At 40.2% G+C, this 19436-nt stretch overlaps 1 protein-coding gene across 1 annotated transcript in view; it reads left to right on the top strand.

The window, feature by feature from the left end:
* COL22A1 (collagen type XXII alpha 1 chain) overlaps positions 1-19436 on the top strand; it is a 1057215-nt gene that overhangs the window by 769484 nt on the left and 268295 nt on the right. The window contains exons 22-23 of the mRNA XM_078686128.1: positions 3565-3618; positions 11473-11526. Coding sequence (XP_078542254.1) covers positions 3565-3618; positions 11473-11526 — 108 coding nt within the window. The remainder of the gene's footprint in view (positions 1-3564; positions 3619-11472; positions 11527-19436) is intronic.

The raw sequence follows: 19436 nt of genomic DNA on the forward strand, positions 1-19436 counted from the left end.
GCTGTAGGTACCTCCAAAAAACCTCTTCCAGAAGATTTCTCTAAAGCTACACAATTGTACATTTAACATTGTCAAAGTCACTCTACCCACGTTGGTACAACAAAATATCTCTGATAAATAAACATTGCTAAGCAAGAGAGAAGTGACCTACAGTTTTAAATGGATACAGAATAAAAGTGGTTTTGAATTCCTTAGACATCCAAAGGCATACAATTTTATTTTACATTTTCAAAATTCACTATAAAGTGCATCAGATTAGATGTGATCTGGTTAACGGAGAAAAACAGCACAAACATTGCTTCTGAGAATGCAGAGCACAGTAGTCAACACAGTGTAAATTTACTGATAGCCATTAAATGCACGTTGGAGAAAAGACCAAGCAGTGCAACTCAATAATTGACCATCATTTTGCTTGACTCCCATGATATATGATAGTTCTTGGTAAACAGGAACACATTCAGCACTTTAAAGATACAGCAGTCATGTTTCCTGCTGATGTGTCTCAAACTCAAGGTGTTAACCTCAGGACCATGCACATGCAAACCCAAGGGCGTTCGGCCTTGTCAATTCAGGGCCCTCAAATGTGCAATGCTGTATGCGGAAGTCCACCATCTGTTTATATCTGACTCGTTTTTGATCTGGGTTATCAATGGGAGGTGATTGCCTGTTCTAGCCTTCTTTTATTCATTTGGGAGCCTACACTTTTCATTTGAATCTGTTTTTAACGTTGTGACCATTTAGATTACCATCCGCTGCTTTGCTGTATGTATTAGCTTTTTAATATTTACATTGGAGATTGGGCAGTGTGAAGAATTTTTATGTTATGTATTGTAAGCATTTTTATATGCACATTGTTGTGATTTTCAAGACAAATCGAATACAGTTTTTACTACTGCTACTGAATGCGGAAGGGAGCATGAAAATGTGCTTCCCTTTTGGAGGAGGGAAAAATTGTGGTTAAAATCTAAAGTGGTCCTAGCTCCTATCATTTCCCTCTTCATGTAGTCGTGAGGTTTAGCTGAATATATTAAAAAGTGTTTGCTAGCTTACCTAAAGCAGTGGGTTTTAAACTATGGAGCACAAAAGCAAAATCTATGGACTGTATAAAGCTCTGTCAAAAAGAGGGACTTGAGCGATGAGAGATCGGAAAGCTAATGTAGTCTCTAGATGCACAACTGAGGCATGAATTTTGAGAATCCTAGCAATGGCAAAGCAAGTAAACTACCTGAGAGCCAAATAAATAGGAGCTGATCCTAAGTAAAAAGTATTTTGTACTTTTGAAGAATCAATGACACATCTATGCTGATGATAACTTGGTCTTGTCAGACAGGCTCATAGAGTGGTTCCCAGACTCCTTTAAGGAATTGATAGATTGGGTTTGGTCCATGTCTGCGAGCTAAGTGGGACAAAGCAATATTATTCCCTAATGCCAGTCAAAAGCAGTAAATAAAACTAGTCAAAAAAGTTCCAAACAGCTTCCAGAACTTGGGGCTTCAATGGGAAACAAGACGTTCAGATATTCAGGGATCCAAGAGGCCTACAACACTAATTAGCAGTACTTATAGAATATGTGCAGAGTACCTCAAAGGATCATATAATCTATACAATTTTGGTATACACTTTTGCTCTCGATTATGGGCAGCATTGTCCCAGCTAAGATGTTGTCTCTTCCTCAATGCTTTTATATATCTATTGCAGAGCGCTATGTGCCCCATTCCTATGGAGACTTTTATGAACCTAGCTAGGCTCTTGATATCAATGGTCTGGGCAGGGAAAAGAAATAAGCTCAAACTGAACATACTGAAAATGGACTGGGATGACGAGCGTCTTGAACTTCCTAATGTGGAACTTCATTACGCAGTGACCCACTTTCTTATGATGTTAAATGGTGCACAGGGCATGGAAACTGGAAGAATCGATTACCAAATGAATCTGTAGGGAATTAGACCTTTAGCTAGCTCATTATGGGGTGGGGCGATATACCATCTCACGATCTGTATGTCATTTGTGAAACTGGATCTGCTTTGGAAGCAGGTTGGGAGTGTCCTCAATCGACCTCTTTATGAGGGATCTGGAGTCATGGTGGCTACAATCCCTTAGGAGGATAAGTCATCGTTGTTCTGTTTCCAGATGGAGGGGGAGACTGTAACACTATTGGAGACATAACTGGGTGAGTCCTTTATCTCCTTGTTGAGGCGCAGGAGACCAATGGGGTAAAAGGTGTCTGGCTCCTTTAGTACACAAGGTTGACAAGGACAGCCAGAGAGATATGGCACCTATACGGCGTGGGTGTCCCAGCACTGGAGGGACTCTTGGGCCTTCGGCAGAGATGCAGGCAGGTCTTATTGCTGCATAAGGCTCTGAAACTGGATAGAATAAAAATTCCCCTTGAAGGTGAGACAGCAGTGGGAGGAGGGTATTCGTGAACCTATCACGGACGTTCAGTGGAAGAGGGTTTGTTCTGAAATAAGAGAGGTATCAAATATCACAAAATTTAACCTGGTCCACTTTAATTTCTTACATCATACACACTCAACCTTATTAAATATTATAAGAAATGTGTCTAGGATGCCTTCCTCCTGCCCAAGAAAGAGCAAGACAGAAGTCGTGCTTATGCATATGACATGGTCACGCAGAATGGTGGCTGTAAATTTGGTAATGATTGTGGCGCAATTGTACCCTTTAACAACCATCAACTTAGAACTCTCATCTAACCAATATTTACTAAGCATAATTCCCAAGCTTGAGAAACATAAAACATGGCACAGATTTGCAACTTTGGGAATACTACCAGCGAAGCACCGAATAGGCATCCATTGACTTCACCCCCGGGCCCCCCAATTAATAATTATGGGCATTAGATATGATTAGAATGGGCTTAGGTGTCAATTTGCATATGGCTGAAGAGCCCAATATGAGAACTGTCAGAAGAATGACAAAACAGTAGAAGAATTGTTCTGGTGGGAAGACATAATGGACATGCTGGTAGAGACACCAGATCTCGGATCGCTATAGATCCACTGGCCCGAGATAGAGAGTGCTAAGAATTGATTCAATGAAATGAATACAGAAAGACCTGTGACATGTGTACTGATTCAGAATCTAGGAACAAACCTCGAGGTCTGCACATGGAGTACCAGAGTTTGATGCATTCACTGAAACCCTCTCATGGGGATTTGATGTAACATTATTTATCTTGTGATTTGTATAGAATCTATTAAAATTATAAAGATGTTGGAAAAAAGTATCCATGATGTGTTGTCCAAACAACTAACCCAGTGTGTTGTCTAATGAGCAATGCTAGATATAAAACCCAACCAGCGCTATGGTGGGTGGTCCTGCACCAATATCCTCTGCTGTATAGAAGTCCCCGAACTAAAATAATCACCATCCTTGAATGAAATGAAAATAAAGTACAAACAGGTTGTGTCTTCTTTCGAAATGTTTGGCTCTTTGCTATGTCAAAGTTTGAATGACCTACTACATAATTACGAATACAGATGTGTGCTTTACAGTGTAAATAAACAGAGATGTTATAAATGACAGAGATGTTATTTCTTCCAGGGAGCACCTGGGCCCAGAGGGACTCAAGGCCCCATTGGACGGCCAGGGATTCCAGTAAGTATTATTGATCGTCAAACCATGGGATTGGATTGGCTTTTCAAAACCAAGAACCTATCGATACATTTATACTCATCCTATACAGAGACGTGGAACGCTTGATTGACAGTCGTCTGGCGAACCAACTTGTGTTCCCTAATGTGTGTAAGATGTAACTATTTACTAATTTGTGTTGATGTCATTTAGACTCATATGTAGTCTACATGTTGTATACATTACAGACTGGATTCACAATCACAAGCCTGTGACTGGAGCATTTTTAAGGGCAAAAGGCCTCAAGGTCATTGGGAGCTGGGGTAGAGGTCAGGACTGCGGACACAGATCATGTGCCCACATGTTTCGCCTGGCCTTCCTTGTAGGTCAGGGCACTGGGCACTTTCCTTCGGATCCTATATATGATGGCTCCCATGAAGCAAGTCGGTTTAGTGATGGGATCCTGATGATGTCAGCAGCTGCCTACTCTTTCATCCACCCCCCACATGGGAGCAGTATTACCACCCCAAGGTTGTATGTCTCCACAACGCATGCCATTACATCGCATGCCTTTTCAACGCGGTTGTAACAACTCAAGTGTTTTTACAACGCGTTACCATTACAACGCAAACTTTAACCACACATATTCCTTTACAGCGCATGCTTTTACAACGAATTTTGATGTAAAATCATGTTTTGTAAAAGCATATGTGTGGTTAAAGTTGTGAGTTGAATTTATGTGTACATTATAGCTGAATATTTCGCTGTAAAATACTTATAATTTCTTAGTAATGGCATGCATGGTAATGCATGAAAATACATGTAAAACAAAACAAATGTCTTTACTTTTATATATGTTTTTATATATTCCTCGCACAATGATGTCTGTTGAAATATATAAAACCATGTATAAATCCAACAGCCCCCATCCCCTACCCACCCTTAAATTACCCATGCCAACCCAAAACACCTACCCACCCTAAACCATAAAATTAACTTTGCCACCCCAAAACCCATACCCATCCTAAACCCTAAAATTACCCTTGCCACCCCAAAACCCATACCCACCCTAAACCCTAAAATTACCCATATCACCCTAAAACCCATACTTACCTAATACTTACATTTGATTTCCCTTTACCATTCATGCCTTTACAACGAAATTCGTTGGAAAGGCATGCGTTGTAAAGGCCTATGCATTGTAAAAAATTGCCTTTCGATCATCATGCGTTGTTACACCATATGTGTTGTAGCGCTTGTGTTGTAATGGCATGCAGGGTAAAGGCTGCGATGTAATGACTGTTCCCCCCACCCGAAAATGCAGTCTTTCGAATCAGACAAAAGAAGTGCAGGTACTCGCCAAACCTTGTGAAGGGGCAGGGCTAATGTGAAGGGGCACATGCACACTTGCAAGCATATTACGTTTGGAGCTAAAAAGCTATAGAATTTAAAGGAATTGCCCAGTGACATTGGGGTGAATTCTCAACTATGCCATCTGGGTCCATATTACACATTATCATTGTTTGTGCCGGGTGTCCCATTTTGGGGTATGCGCTGCCTCCAGGGGAGGCGCTAGCTCGCGCTGCCCTAGGAGCAGCGCATTCATGTGAAAACACGGAGCAGCTGCTAAGGGATTAGAGATCCCCTTGCAGGCCGGTGTAGTCACTGACTGCACTCGCCTGCAAGGGGATATCTGGGGGGTCCATGGGACCCCCTTCACCCCTGCCGAGGGTTGCTCTCAGGGGGCACACAGACAGTGCACCTCCTAAGGGCTTCTTTGACTCTGCTGGCGTCTAAATATGGCACGGGTGCAGAGTCAAAGGAATTCCCTCATTTTCATAGGGCACACCCCTATGCAAATGAGGGAACACCCTCTGAAGGTATCGCTGGCGCTTTAGGTGTGCCAGGGCTATTGGTATTACAGAAGGGGACGCACAAGCGTCTGCACACCCTCCTAAAATACCAAGGTGCCCCAGGGGCACGCAAAGTGGGTGCAAACGCCTGTGGTAAACCCCGGGGCACCTTCTGTAATACGGCCCCTGTTTGAATATGCATAAGGACCAATTTCTTCTTTTAATATTCTCTATTTTCTTCCCCCTTATCAAATAAGCTCTTTTCTTGCTAGAATTCCTCATGTGACTGCCTGTCATGTCGCCCCCTTCCCTCCTCATCACACATTCTGTACCATCTACCCATCCCAGTACATAATCATTCCCTTCCTTACTAGATTGTATCTTGTTTGCATTCAGTACCTCATTCGCACTTCATCTTTCGTTGCATTGTGGCGCTTACGGTTCTCCCAAAAATAAAATACAAGCACATCAAAACAAACTTTAATACAGGACCAGATGATTCCTTTACAGCTGATATTGCATGATGTACAGTGAGAAACTCATAGACCTTCCACCTTTTGCCCTTCACTTTCAGACCCTTTTGTTTGATCTGTAAAGGCTACTTTGAGCTTGAACTATGTCTAAGGCTTCTCCTGAACTTTGTTTCCATTTTTGCCCAGTGATATATGTACCTCACTTATACCCTTAGCATGGATGCCGCTTTGTCATTGAACGCCTGATATAAAAACTAAACAAAACCTGGCAAAGTCATTCATGCGCTCAAACAAATGCTCTCAAAAGTGCATGATCTGCCAACATATTCTCCATCTGCAGAGCAAAATATAACTACTATATCAGGATTATGGCTGACACTAAGAATGAAACTGAAGTATGCTTCATTGCAGTAAAACATTGACTAACCCACTCCCACCACCTGTTATCACATATTGTGTTAGAAAACCCCCGAGCAGACTGCTTCAGCTAATATTAGAGAAGAGCTCAAGCTGATTGAATGCAAATAACACATTAACCCTCAAACTCTTTGACCTCTCAGCAGCCTATGAGACCCTGGCGGGCCGCAATATGTTGTGAGGGAGACTCAGGAAACTGACTGGAGTAGCAGAGTCTGCCTTATATTGGACATGTTCTTTCCTCACCAACTGCAGACAGCTAGTCCAGATTGTGCCAATTACAAGTTCTCTATAGAGTGTTACAGGGGCTGCATTTCAACAACTATGTGTGCTCGGTAGCAAATACCATTGAGTGGCATTAGTTGACCCTCCAAATCTTGCTTGACAACACTTTAAACTACTTCCTATTAGAAAACAGGTCAGCAGACAGGACACCCATTACAGCATATTTAGGCAGCATTTTCTTTTGGATGAAATAGAGCTACCTCTCATTCAATGGAAAACTCAGATCCTAATGCCAAGTGAGGATGTATGACATTACAACGCATGCTTTTACAACACATGCCATTACGACGCAACTTTTACAACGCAAGTCGTTACAACGACTTGCTTTGGGGGGCGCTGGATAGTGAATAGTTTAATTTACTATTCCAACTCCAGTCCCCGTGGATAGTAGGGAAGGTGTTGGATAGTAATTAAACTATTCCCTATCCTAGAGCGCCCTCCAGCGCAAGTCGTTGTAATGGCTTGCATTGTAATAGTTGCGTCGTAATGGTAGTGCATTGTAAAAGTTGCGTTGTAAAGGATGTTTCCCGCCAAGTGATATTAAATGCAACCCACCGCTCTTTGATTAGCCTCCTTGCCTGGGAGCGCCTATCACGATGGTATTAAAATTAGGATATTGTCCATGATCTCCCCATCACTCCACTTGTTTGCGGTGGACAAAGGGTTACACTCTAGCTTTCCCTTTCCTGATCACCATGTCACATCCAACTGTTGCCAAAATTTATGTGGGCATCAACAATAACCTCCTGTGACAGCACTAAGCCATCTACCCTTAAATCAAAGCTGATCTTCTGGCCGCCATCCACAACTTTCCTAATACCATCATGCAAGCAGAAGGCAGCTTCATTGCAAGACTGGCAATATCACTCCAGCCATCAGTTCTCTTCAGTGGTGTTCTTTACACCACACATCAAGTTCAAACTACTTCATCCCATTTATCTGGCCATGAATCTGAGTGAAACAAATTATTTTACTGATCAGATTGCCATTTGTGCCTGTAGCCATGCCAGACATAGGCCACATCGGATGAATCGGAACAACCTTAACCACATGTTTTTTGCTTGGACCAAGACATCCCTGAGTTACAGGTTTCAGGGGTCACCATTCCAGTACTGATCTACAAATGAACATTATTCCTTGGACTCAGGTTTGAGGCAAATTACAGAGACATGCACCCAAGTGTACATCACACAGAGATATTTTTATGCAAGACCATAACAGGATACATCTAATATTATGGCTTGAAAAGCCTTACCGAGACTTTAGATGGTAAGGCCCCTACCAAAACCACTCAAACTGTACTGATTGGGGTTGATCAAATCCCATCCATGACTATAGTACAGTGAATAACTTCAACTTTTTGACATTACACTTTGATGACCAGACACTGCCATTAACTCATCAACTTAAATTGTTTGGAACTCACTCCACCACTGTCCTGGTTAATGGTGAAATTAAGTTTACGATACTAAATGGAAGGTGTGTCTTTTGTGAGTGGCCAAGTGACTCTGTTTTGGTTCAGAGAGAGGCCTATGCATAGGCAAACAAGTCACTATTCCTCTCCAATATGGATGCTGGGCCCCTCCCCAAACCATTGTTAACTTCAGTGGAGCTGCTTTAGTGAAACTGCAAGGTTTTTTGCAGGCACAGAAAAACATTACCACCTCACAGTTTTCCTATAATAACTTACCACTTTACAGCTTTCCTCTAATACTTTCCTCTCAGACCTTACCACCTCACAGCCTTCCTCTAAGAATTTAACACTGCATAGCTCACACCTTTCCAGATGTATGACATTACAACGCATCCTTTTACATCGCATACTTTTACAACGCGGTTTTTACAACGCATACCATTACAACGCATAGTGCTTTTAGGCGCTGGATAGTGAATTGTTTAATTTACTATTCCAACTCCAGTCCCCGTGGATAGTAGGGAAGGTTTTGGATAGTACATTAAACCTATTCCCTATCCTAGAGCGCCCCCCATCGCAATGCGTTGTAATGGTTTGCGTTGTAAAAGTTGCATTGTAAAGGCACTGCGTGGTAAAAGTTGCGTTGTAAAGGTTGTTTACCCACCTTTCCTCTAAGACCTTACCACCTCACAGCTTTCCACTAAGACCTTCCTACCACCTCACACCTTTCCTCTAGGACCTTACCATCTCACAACTTTCCTCTAAGTCCTTATTACATCAGACCTTTCCGATAATGCCTTACCAGCTCACACCTTTCCTCCAAGACCTGACCACCACACAGCTCATAATTTCTTTTAAGACCTTACCACCTCACAGCTTTCCTTTACGACCTTACCACCTCACAGTGTTCCTCTAAGACCTTAGCCACCTCATAGCTTTCCTCTAAGACCTTACCACCTCACACTTTCCTTTAAGACCTTACCACCTCACAGCTTTCCTCTAAGACCTTAGCACCTCATAGCGTTCCTCTAAGACCTTACCACCTCACAGCTTTCTTCTAAGACCTTACTGCCTCACAACTTTCCTCTAAGATCTTACCACTTTACAGCTTTCCTCTAAGACTCTACCAACACACAGCTCATAGCTTTCCTCTAAGACCTTACCACCTCACAGTTTTTCTTTAAGACCTTTCCACCTCACAGGTTTCCTCTAAGACCTTACCACCTCACAGTTTTCTTCTAAGGTATCTACTGCCTCCCTTCTAAAAACAGAGCTACTTTGAACCTGCTAGTTATTGATCCAAATATATACACTTTAGAACATGAGACATATTAAACAGCAGGAACGGCCCGTGACGGGCGTACCATGGGGCGGTGATGTGGGGCGGGGGAGGGGCAGGGTGGGGGGTTGTAAAATGCGGGAAACTGAAGATGTCAGGTAAGTACTCAAAAAAAAAAATGAATTTAGTTGTGCTTGCTGCATCGCCTAATGTGATGCAGGGTGCGCAACAAAATTCTTTTTTTTTGTGGTACTTACCTGAAATCTTCTGTTTCTCGCATTTTACAACCCCCCCACCCTCCCCATCCCCCGCCCCACGTCACCGCCCAGTGGCACACGCCCGTCACGGGCTGTGCCTGCTAAACAGACTCGCAAACACTGTCCAGTCTCTCACAACTTGCAGAAGTAATGCCCTTATACCAAAATCCCTTTCACCAAGGTAATAAATGCCAAAACTAAATAATTTCCTGCCAATGCAGTCTGTCAACTTAACTCCTTCCCTAGAGACATTGAGATCATGCTGACACTACGCCCTTTCAGAAAACTCTCTGTCTGATCATTCAACAAAGGAGTAAATCTGCACATGTAGGTCTAGTTTTCACTCCTGCCCTTGTCAGGAATACTTTTGCAACCTCTTTCAGAATGAAAACGAAATTTAGAGGGGAAATTATGAATATCCACACATGGCCACAAACTCTCAGGACATTCCAGCCGTGCAACACTACCTCAGAGTAGATTTATCCACACACACACCTTTGTTCGAATCTATTTCTACCTACATTTTCACTCATAAAAGAGGAAGTTTGGCTCACACACTCATTAATGACTTTGCCAATTGGACCTCAATTCTAAAGTCACTTGCCATTCCAGAATCCAAGCACTTCATATATTGATGCCGTCTCACCTTATAATGTCTTGCTGTCTGAAACATTAACACCTTGCTGCACAGCTCTCCAATACTCAGGTAATACATTTAATTTATTTTGGCCCAAACGGCTTGTACCCACAAAACCATTCACCATTGGAAGAAACACACCGTTGAAAACTGAGGAGAAGCAGACAGAAATAACACCCTCAACAAGAGAGTTACACAAACGGAACAAGTCCAGATTGAGGAAAGAGATGCTGTTTTTTTTGGTCATTTTTTGTTTCAGATCAGATAGATACTGTTAAAAGTGCTAAAGATAATGGGTTTGTGACAGAAAAGAATACAGATCGATTGTGCATCTGGGAGTAGAGTATAAGAGAGAAACGATCCAAGTGTCAACAGCACAACTGGAACTAGCAGGACAGACACTGAAATACACAAATCAAGTTTGAAAAGAAAGAATGACAAACCACCGTTTTACCAAATGATGGACACATTAATATTTACATAGTATAGAATATTGCTCTGAATAGTATGACAGTCAAACTCCTTAGCTATTCACAGTTACATGGTTTCATTCCGCCTCTGAATTATGGATGTTTCTCAACAAACTGTTAACCTGTGGCAGCATAGGGGTGGGGGAGGGGCTATTGGCAAGTAATGTTTCTGGCAAAATGCCATTCTGAAAATCAGAGAGGGGCAAAGTGCCGAAGAGAAGTCAAGTCAGGGACATTTCTCCTTTTCAAAGACAGTCCAGTATCGGAAAAACCTGCATTCTGAAGGTCGATGAAACCATCACTTCTCTAGAACACATCAGTGTTGTACATGCTTTATTTATTCTTGAACCCACAAGAGGTAAGCTAGAATCGGATTCTAGTTAAGAAAGGTGACTCTTATTGTATATTGATCTGCTCTGAAGCGAATAGATGCATATTTTGATGATCATACATTTTTTATTGACTCATTTAAACTTTTTAGCTTATGTATATCAATCTCTCACCTGTTGTGTTTTATCTTTTCAAGTAGGCAAGTTGTCTTCATTTCATCCAGCCCGGGCTGCCCTTAAATAATACTTTATAGAATTAATTTAAACTGTGATATAACTTCAGTAATTCGGCCCCAAATCTCACAAATGTATTTTTAACGCTAGGTCTGCTCAATATTATCCAAAGTATTAAATGTCATTTTTCCCCTAAAGAATCGCCTTGCTCAAAATCGAAGTTGTAGTTTCCAAAAATATGACTGCGGACTCGATTAATTATGTCATGCTGTATTATCTTCTCCAATTAGGGTCCTGAAGGTCCAGAAGGAAAAGTTGGACTTCCGGGTATACAGGGTTTACGGGTGAGTTCAAGTTTGCTTATATTATATATTTTGTTAGTCACAATGAGAGAAATTCGAATAATTCACTTATCTGACAATGAGGACGGCGAACGTCGTTTACGACGCAACTTTTAGCAGGCAGTGCTATTACAACGCGGTTTTTAAATCGCATTCTATTACAACGCATGACTCTGGGGGGCGCTCAAGGATAGGGAATACTTTTAATTTACTATCCAACACCTTCCCTGGTGTCAACGGGGACTGGTGTTGGAATAGTAAATATGCCCCCTCATGCATAATGACTGCAACCAGGAAAACAGACGAGGAGGTTATACTCTTTTCACAGATGATCTAGTGATTAGGAATTCACAATACATGTTTCATAGCCTCAGCTCCAGCGTCTCATGCTGTTCCATTGGAGTTTAGTCTTGCTTGTATCCAAGATTGTCATGCTAATATGTTGATGTGATCATTCTCTTTAGCCCGGGGGTTTATAACAGTCACCGCCATAACATAACACACCAAAATCATGTTCAGACAACTCGCACATCCTGGACAATGGCTTCAAAATGCCTCCAAGCTGCTCATCTACTTGTTGAACGAATTTAATGACCCTCAAGAAAATAACAATGCAGGTCAATGCAGTTTTATACTAAACTGATATGCAATCTGATATGTATGAATTTACAAGGAAAATATTACATTAACAAGAGTACTGATAGGGACCAAAACTGCAACTGGCTTTTTAAAGGTAACTGGGGAGTGGAAGGTGAAATATAATTGTCTGGGCACTGCACTGAATAGAGTGGGTAGACACTGATTTAATTTAAAGGACAAAACTATCTTAAAACTTAATTTCTAGCTATTTGAAATTCTCATTATCTCTAGTGGGACTTTTATTAATTTGTATTTCTTGGACCTCAAACATTCAACTGTTGGATTTGTCTGAGACCTGTTGAACAGACATTAACCAGGTGATAAAAATGGTGCTCCTTTCTCCTTGCTGCAGCCTTATTTTCAATGGGAGTGGCCTTCTGTGTGGCAGGTCATTAGGCTGCCAATGAGTGGGGCAAGATTCTGAATTAAATACTACTTTATGACAACCGTCTTACCCATTTGTAAGCTATATATTTGTCAAAGTAGCATAATTTCCCCCACAGCCAGTGCCGTCTGAATGACCACACAAAGGTCTGACAGGCTGACGCATCAGCTCCATCTAACATAAAAACATAACTTGTCATAGTAGTATTACTTAAATAGACCTGCCAGGTGGTGACAACAATGTTTACATTCAGAGGTTTGAAATGATCAAACCTGAAAACAGAAGACAGTTTGTTGGGCACTCCATTGAAGAGAGTGGAGTGCTCCAGGCTTCTAGTGGCTGGTAGATGCCACAGATGTTGCTGTGAATATGACAATATGGAGCCAGAGGGGATATCAACCCCCTAGTGGCCCGTGAAGCCTTTGTTTTACAAATTAGATATTCTGCCCTCTAGGGGCGGAAATTTCGAACAGCCTTAGAGCACACCGTAGCTGGCTATACCGACCATTAAAGGCCTGCTCCCTACTCTCACCTTTGGCTTGGGCCTTTAATGCTGTAGCAGGCCTTTAATGGCCGGTAGAGCTACGTGGGCTCTAAGGCTATAATAATACCTTTTAGGTCAAAAAGACCTACACTTATCTTATACAAATGGTGTTGCTGAAGTGTTAGTGGGAAGTGTTTTCTGTACCAATCCCACTTCCATAAAGGGGAAGTGTCTTTCCATCATCTGCTCCTGTTCAACTTCCAAGGCACCCTGCCTATCTTTCCTGTGGAACATCGTCCCAGTGATGTGAGTGGAAGGATTTGGAATTCCTTTGCTCTGGAAAGAGACAGACCTGTTTACAAAGGAGTACAGTAGGAAAAGTCCCACCCTTTGGTGTGGGTTTGCAAGAATCTTGGATATTGACCCTTAGTGACTCTGTGAAATTCCCTTTGCTGTGAGGTACTCATCTTAAGGAGGAAAACAGGGGCTGATTCAAAAAGGGCCTCTGCACTCGTGGCGGAGGCCCCGCAGTTGTGGCGGGGAGCCTGAACTTGTTCTGGGACCTCTGCATTTCAGTTTCTCATTGCAGGAGCCCTACCAAGATTGTGGGGTCCCCTGACAGGACCACGGGCCTCTGCAACAAGTGGGAGTGGTGTCCCTATCTGTAGACTGAGTGCTTCCTCCAAACATTTCATTTTCCTAAAGTGTTGTTTTTTTTTTAATTATTATTTTTATTGAGAGTTCATAAAAACAAGATCAGCATTACAGAATACATTTGTAAAAGACTTTGGTACAATACATGGCATGTGGTTATACATAAGTAATCAGCGATATAGTGTCCATGTCATAATTATGAACTGTAAAAAATAATTGTAATGTGCAGAAGTGCTTAAAAGTGCATATAGGCAGACTAATGATTATGAAGGTATCTTTTACAATTCAAAAACACTCCAAAACTTTTCATATTTTTTAAGAGCCCCTGATCTAAACGCATATTTTCTTTCCCTGCCCTGTGTTCATATTAATTTAGCCTTCCATGCCTGAAAGGTCGGTACTTGGTTGGTTTCCCAAAACTGCAATATGAGTGATTTAGCTATTAAAGAAGCTATGAAAAGAAATTCGTCATGTTTGGTGTTGATCGATGAGCAACCAAGAACCGTGACTAGATCATCGAATATTATAGGAGCTTTAAGGTCAGAGGAGAGATATTTTTCAATTTCCCTCCATAGCGGTTGGATTTTAGGACATTCCCAGGCAATGTGTTTCCAGGTCCCTTTTTCCTCACATCGAAAACATTTATCGGCAACTAGAGGAAAAATATTGTGGAGATAAGAGGGAGTTCTGTAGATCAACCATTTATTATAAAATTGCATGCGTTTAAAATTAGCGCCGTGAAAAATTGTTTTATTAAATTTGTTTATTTTATCCCAAATGTGTTGATTGATTTCAATATCCTCCCTTTTTTCCACCTCTCAGTAATCTTAATCAAGGATTCCTGTTTCTTGTCCTCTTTTAATATTTTAATCCAAATACTCAGCTTTTTTTGAGTTTTATTATTCAGTGCTGTGGATATATTTTCCTTAAAATAGAGATTTCCTATATCCAGCTCTCAGAGTATTGGATTCAAGATAAAAAAGGACCATTTCAGAAAGGAATGAGAATGGCTCACCTGGCTGACAATTTGATCCCATGTCTTCCACCTGTTACCAGCCAGGAAGTCATCTATTTTAACAAAACCGTTTTCTTTCCAAAGGTTTGTCGTTTTTCTGTCCATGCATCCCTCTTCTCCTAGGTTAAAGTTGTTTAAATCAGTTGTATTACTTATCCTAGGAATAGAGTGGGATTTCAAAAACTGGGTTTTCTGTCTAAAAATCCATTGAAGGGACTTGTAGCGGATTTTTTTGGGATCCTTAGTAACTCTAATTGGATCGATTATCTTTACCTCTGTCAACATCTTCATCATAAAAAATTGTCTGCCTCATTCGTGTCTAAAAAGAAAATCTAAAACTATGGTGTGCAAAAGACACAAAATAGTATTCCCTTATGTTTGGGAGGGATAACCCTCCTTGTTCAAATGGAAGATATAAAGTGCTAAGTGCGAGTCTAGAAGCTTTTTTGGCCCAAAGGAATGAAGATATTAGGGAATCTATCTTTTTAAAAAAGGAGGCCTGAATAACACAGGGTGCTGCATTAAATAGGAAATTAAAAAGAGGTAGGATCGACATACGTATCAGTGCTGCTCGGCCCATTATGGACAAGGGTAATAAATTCCAGCGTTCTCAAAGGGACTCAACCTTTTTTAGCAACGGTGAATAGTTACGTGAGAACAACTCGTCTAAATTGTCCAAGATGAATATTCATAGATAACCCCACGCCGAAGAGATATCTAGGAATTTTCCTAAAGTGTTGTGTGAGCTAGGATCTAGTGTTGGGACAAAGTTACTCCCTGATGCTTGAGGGTACATGGGATGAGCAGATACTTTTTGATTGGTGAGCTACTATGAAAAGTATCATGAACTACGGCAGTGGGGTGGAGACCCCTACAACCACTTCCGAGAGAGCTTTGCCTACTAGAACGAAGAAACTTCACGAAATTCTAATTCGCACTAAAAGATCATTTTGCAGAACCTTGGCCTTTTTCCAGAATTCAAAAACCATCTTGGTGGGTTTCAGAAAACTAATGGGATGCAGACGTGACATTTTTTTGACTCAGTGCATCCTTTTGCTGCTTTGACATTATTAAAACACTACACAGGTCACCAGCGCATGAGTAGCTGCCATGAAGTTCCCTCATCAGCTACATTCTATACACTCACATCAGCATTGACAATCTCAAGCCTCTTTATCCTGCCATGATCTCTTTAGACAAAATGTATGTGGTTTACTGCAGTGGTCACCAAGGACCCCCGCACTGCCAAATCCAACCTCCACCAGGGAATGAAGGGGTGTGCAGTCATAATATCGAGTTGTTTTTTTCGACTGGACAGAATATCGAGTAAAAAATATAGAATGGACATAATATCGACTAGACATAATATAGACAACAAAAATATCGACTAAAATGGACATAATATCGAATCAAAAATATAGAATGGACATAATATCGACTAGACATAATATAGACAACAAAAATATCGAATTTAAGGTAAGTTAATAATATTTTTTATTTTTTGTGTAATATTATTCTGTAGCGGGTTGTGGGTTTATAGGGGAATAGGGTGGGAAGTAATTTAAATATAATTAATTAAATCTGTAATATAATAGTAATTGTTAATTAATTATTAATTGTTAATTAATTAAAATATAATTGGTAATTAATAATAATTGATTAATTGATCAATAATTATATTTTCGTAAAATATTTTCTGTAGCGGGTTGTGGGTTTATAGGGGAATAGGGTGGGAAGTAATTTTAATATAATTAATTGAATCTGTAATATAATAGTAATTGTTAATTAATTATTAATTGTTAATTAATTAAAATATAATTGGTAATTAATAATAATTGATTAATTGATCAATAACTATATTTTAGTAAAATATTTTCGGTAGCGGGTTGTGGGTTTATAGAGGAATAGGGTGGGAAGTAATTTAAATATAATTAATTAAATCTGTAATATAATAGTAATTGTTAATTAATTATTAATTGTTAATTAATTAAAATATAATTGGTAATTAATAATAATTGATTAATTGATCAATAATTATATTTTCGTAAAATATTTTCTGTAGCGGGTTGTGGGTTTATAGGGGAATAGGGTGGGAAGTAATTTTAATATAATTAATTGAATCTGTAATATAATAGTAATTGTTAATTAATTATTAATTGTTAATTAATTAAAATATAATTGGTAATTAATAATAATTGATTAATTGATCAATAATTATATTTTCGTAAAATATTTTCTGTAGCGGGTTGTGGGTTTATAGGGGAATAGGGTGGGAAGTAATTTAAATTTAATTAATTAAATATGTAAATTAATAATAATTGTTAATTAATTATTATTTTGTAAATAATTAAAATATAATTGGTAATTATAAATATTTAAAGAATAAATAAATAATAATTAGTAAATTAATTTCTGTAGTGGGTTGTGAGTTTATAGGGGGATAGGGTGGGGAGTAATTTAATAATAACTAATTAAATATGTAAATTAATTACATTTGTTAATTAATTAATAATTGACCATTAAATAAAATTAACTTCGTAAATAAAAGTAATTGGTTTTGGAAATTAAATTTAAGTTTTGGGTTTTTGGGTAGAGGGGTATTTTTAGGGTTCAGGGTCAGTTTTCAGTTTTTGGGTAAAGGGGTATTTTTAGGGTTCAGGGTCAGTTTTTAGTTTTTGGGTAAAGGGATATTTTTAGGGTTCAGGGTCAGTTTTCAGTTTTTTGGTAAAGGGGTATTTTTAGGGTTCAGGGTCAGTTTTTAGTTTTTGGATAAAGGGGTATTTTTAGGGTTCAGGGTCAGTTTTTAGTTTTTGGGTAAAGGGGTATTTTTAGGGTTCAGGGTCAGTTTTCAGTTTTTGGGTGAAGGGGTATTTTTAGGGTTCAAGGTCAGTTTTTAGCTTTTGGGTAAAGGGGTATTTTAAGGGTTCAGGGTCAGTTTTTAGTTTTTGGATAAAGGGTTTTTTTAGGGTTCAGGGTCAGTTTTTAGTTTTTGGGTAAAGGGGCATTTTTAGGGTTCAGGGTCAGTTTGGGGTTTTTGGGGTACAGGGGTACAGTGTAAAAATAAAGTAAAATTAAATTTAAATTAAATTAATTTCATGAAATTAAATTAAAATAAATTATATTATATTAATATGTTTATTTAATAATATGTTTATATATATATATATATATATATATATATGTATTATTTTTGGTGATATAATTTTTTATTTATATTAATTATTTATTAATATTACATGTATTTAATAATTATTTCTAAGTTTATATTAAATATATTTATATATATTATTTTTAACTTAATTTTAAGACATTTAAAAAAATCGATATTTTGACAGTCTATATTTTTGTAAGTCGATATTTTTGAGTCGATATTTTAGTACTTACCTGTTTGAAGATAGGCAGTCGATATTTTGTCCCTCGATATTTTATCCTCGATATTTTGGTATCTCGATATTTTTGACATCGATATTATGTCAGTGATCCGAATGAAGGCCGTCGCAGACTGGATGGAGGACAGCCGCCTCAAACTGAACACAGACAAAACGGAAATCCGTATCCTCGGATCCAACCCCTCCGCATTGGGCGACTCTTGGTGGCCCACGACACTGGGGTCCCCCCCAGCCCCCACCGACCACGCACGCAACCTGGGAGTCATACTCGACTCGAAACTCTCCATGACCAAACAAGTCAACGCGGTCTCCTCCACCTGTTTCAACACCCTCCGCATGCTCCGCAAGATCTACAGAAGGATCCCCACACACACGAGGAAAACAGTCACCCAGGCCCTAGTTAGCAGCAGCAGACTCGACTATGGAAACGCCCTCTACGCCGGAGCCTCGTCCAAGCTCATCAGCAGACTACAGAGAATGCAGAATGCCTCTGCACGCCTGATCCTCGACGTCCCGCGCCGCGACCACATCACCCCCCACCTGAGGAACCTGTACTGGCTCTCCGTCAACAAAAGAATCTCCTTCAAGCTCCTCATCCACGCACACAAGGCACTCCACAAAACCGGCCCAGCCTATCTCAACAGTCGACTCTCCTTCTACGTACCCAACAGGAAACTCCGCTCCGCCGACCACGCCCTGGCCACGGTCCCACGCATCCGGAGAACTACTTCCGGAGGCAGATCCTTCTCCCATCGCGCCGCCAGGACCTGGAACACCCTCCCCCTCTACCTGCGACAAACCGAAGACCGGCTGACCTTCAGGAGACAACTCAAGACCTGGCTCTTCGACCAATAGCAGCAGCACCCCCACCCACCCACCCCCACCAGCGCCTTGGAACCCTCACAGGTATGTAGTGCGCTTTACAAGTTATATGATTGATTGATTAATTGGTGTAACACAACTGGAGGGTCCCCTGCAATTCTGGCCCCCCCTAACCCACACTACCGGGGTGCCGTTACGGCACTGGTTTACTGAGGGCGAGTGCTCTCCACCTATGAAGTTTTATTTATTTTATCTCATCACACCAGATTGATATTTGCTCTACAGTGATTCCATTACTAAACATAAAGAACTTGAAGAGGACAGTCCATGTCATAGAATCCACAGCTGAGCATATACCTGGGGCTCAGTGAGAGCTCTTTCTTTTCTTCCTTTTCTTGAATTGTCCATGGGCTAAATTTGAATTGTTTTCCCCTATTCATTACATTAGGGACCATGTTTTATAAGCTCTTATCATATTTCCATTTTCGTGATATATTTATTATTAAATGGTCTGTTTTTTAATCG

The sequence above is a fragment of the Lissotriton helveticus genome, chromosome 4_1, assembly GCF_964261635.1.
Source record: "Lissotriton helveticus chromosome 4_1, aLisHel1.1, whole genome shotgun sequence".
NCBI lineage: Eukaryota > Metazoa > Chordata > Amphibia > Caudata > Salamandridae > Lissotriton > Lissotriton helveticus.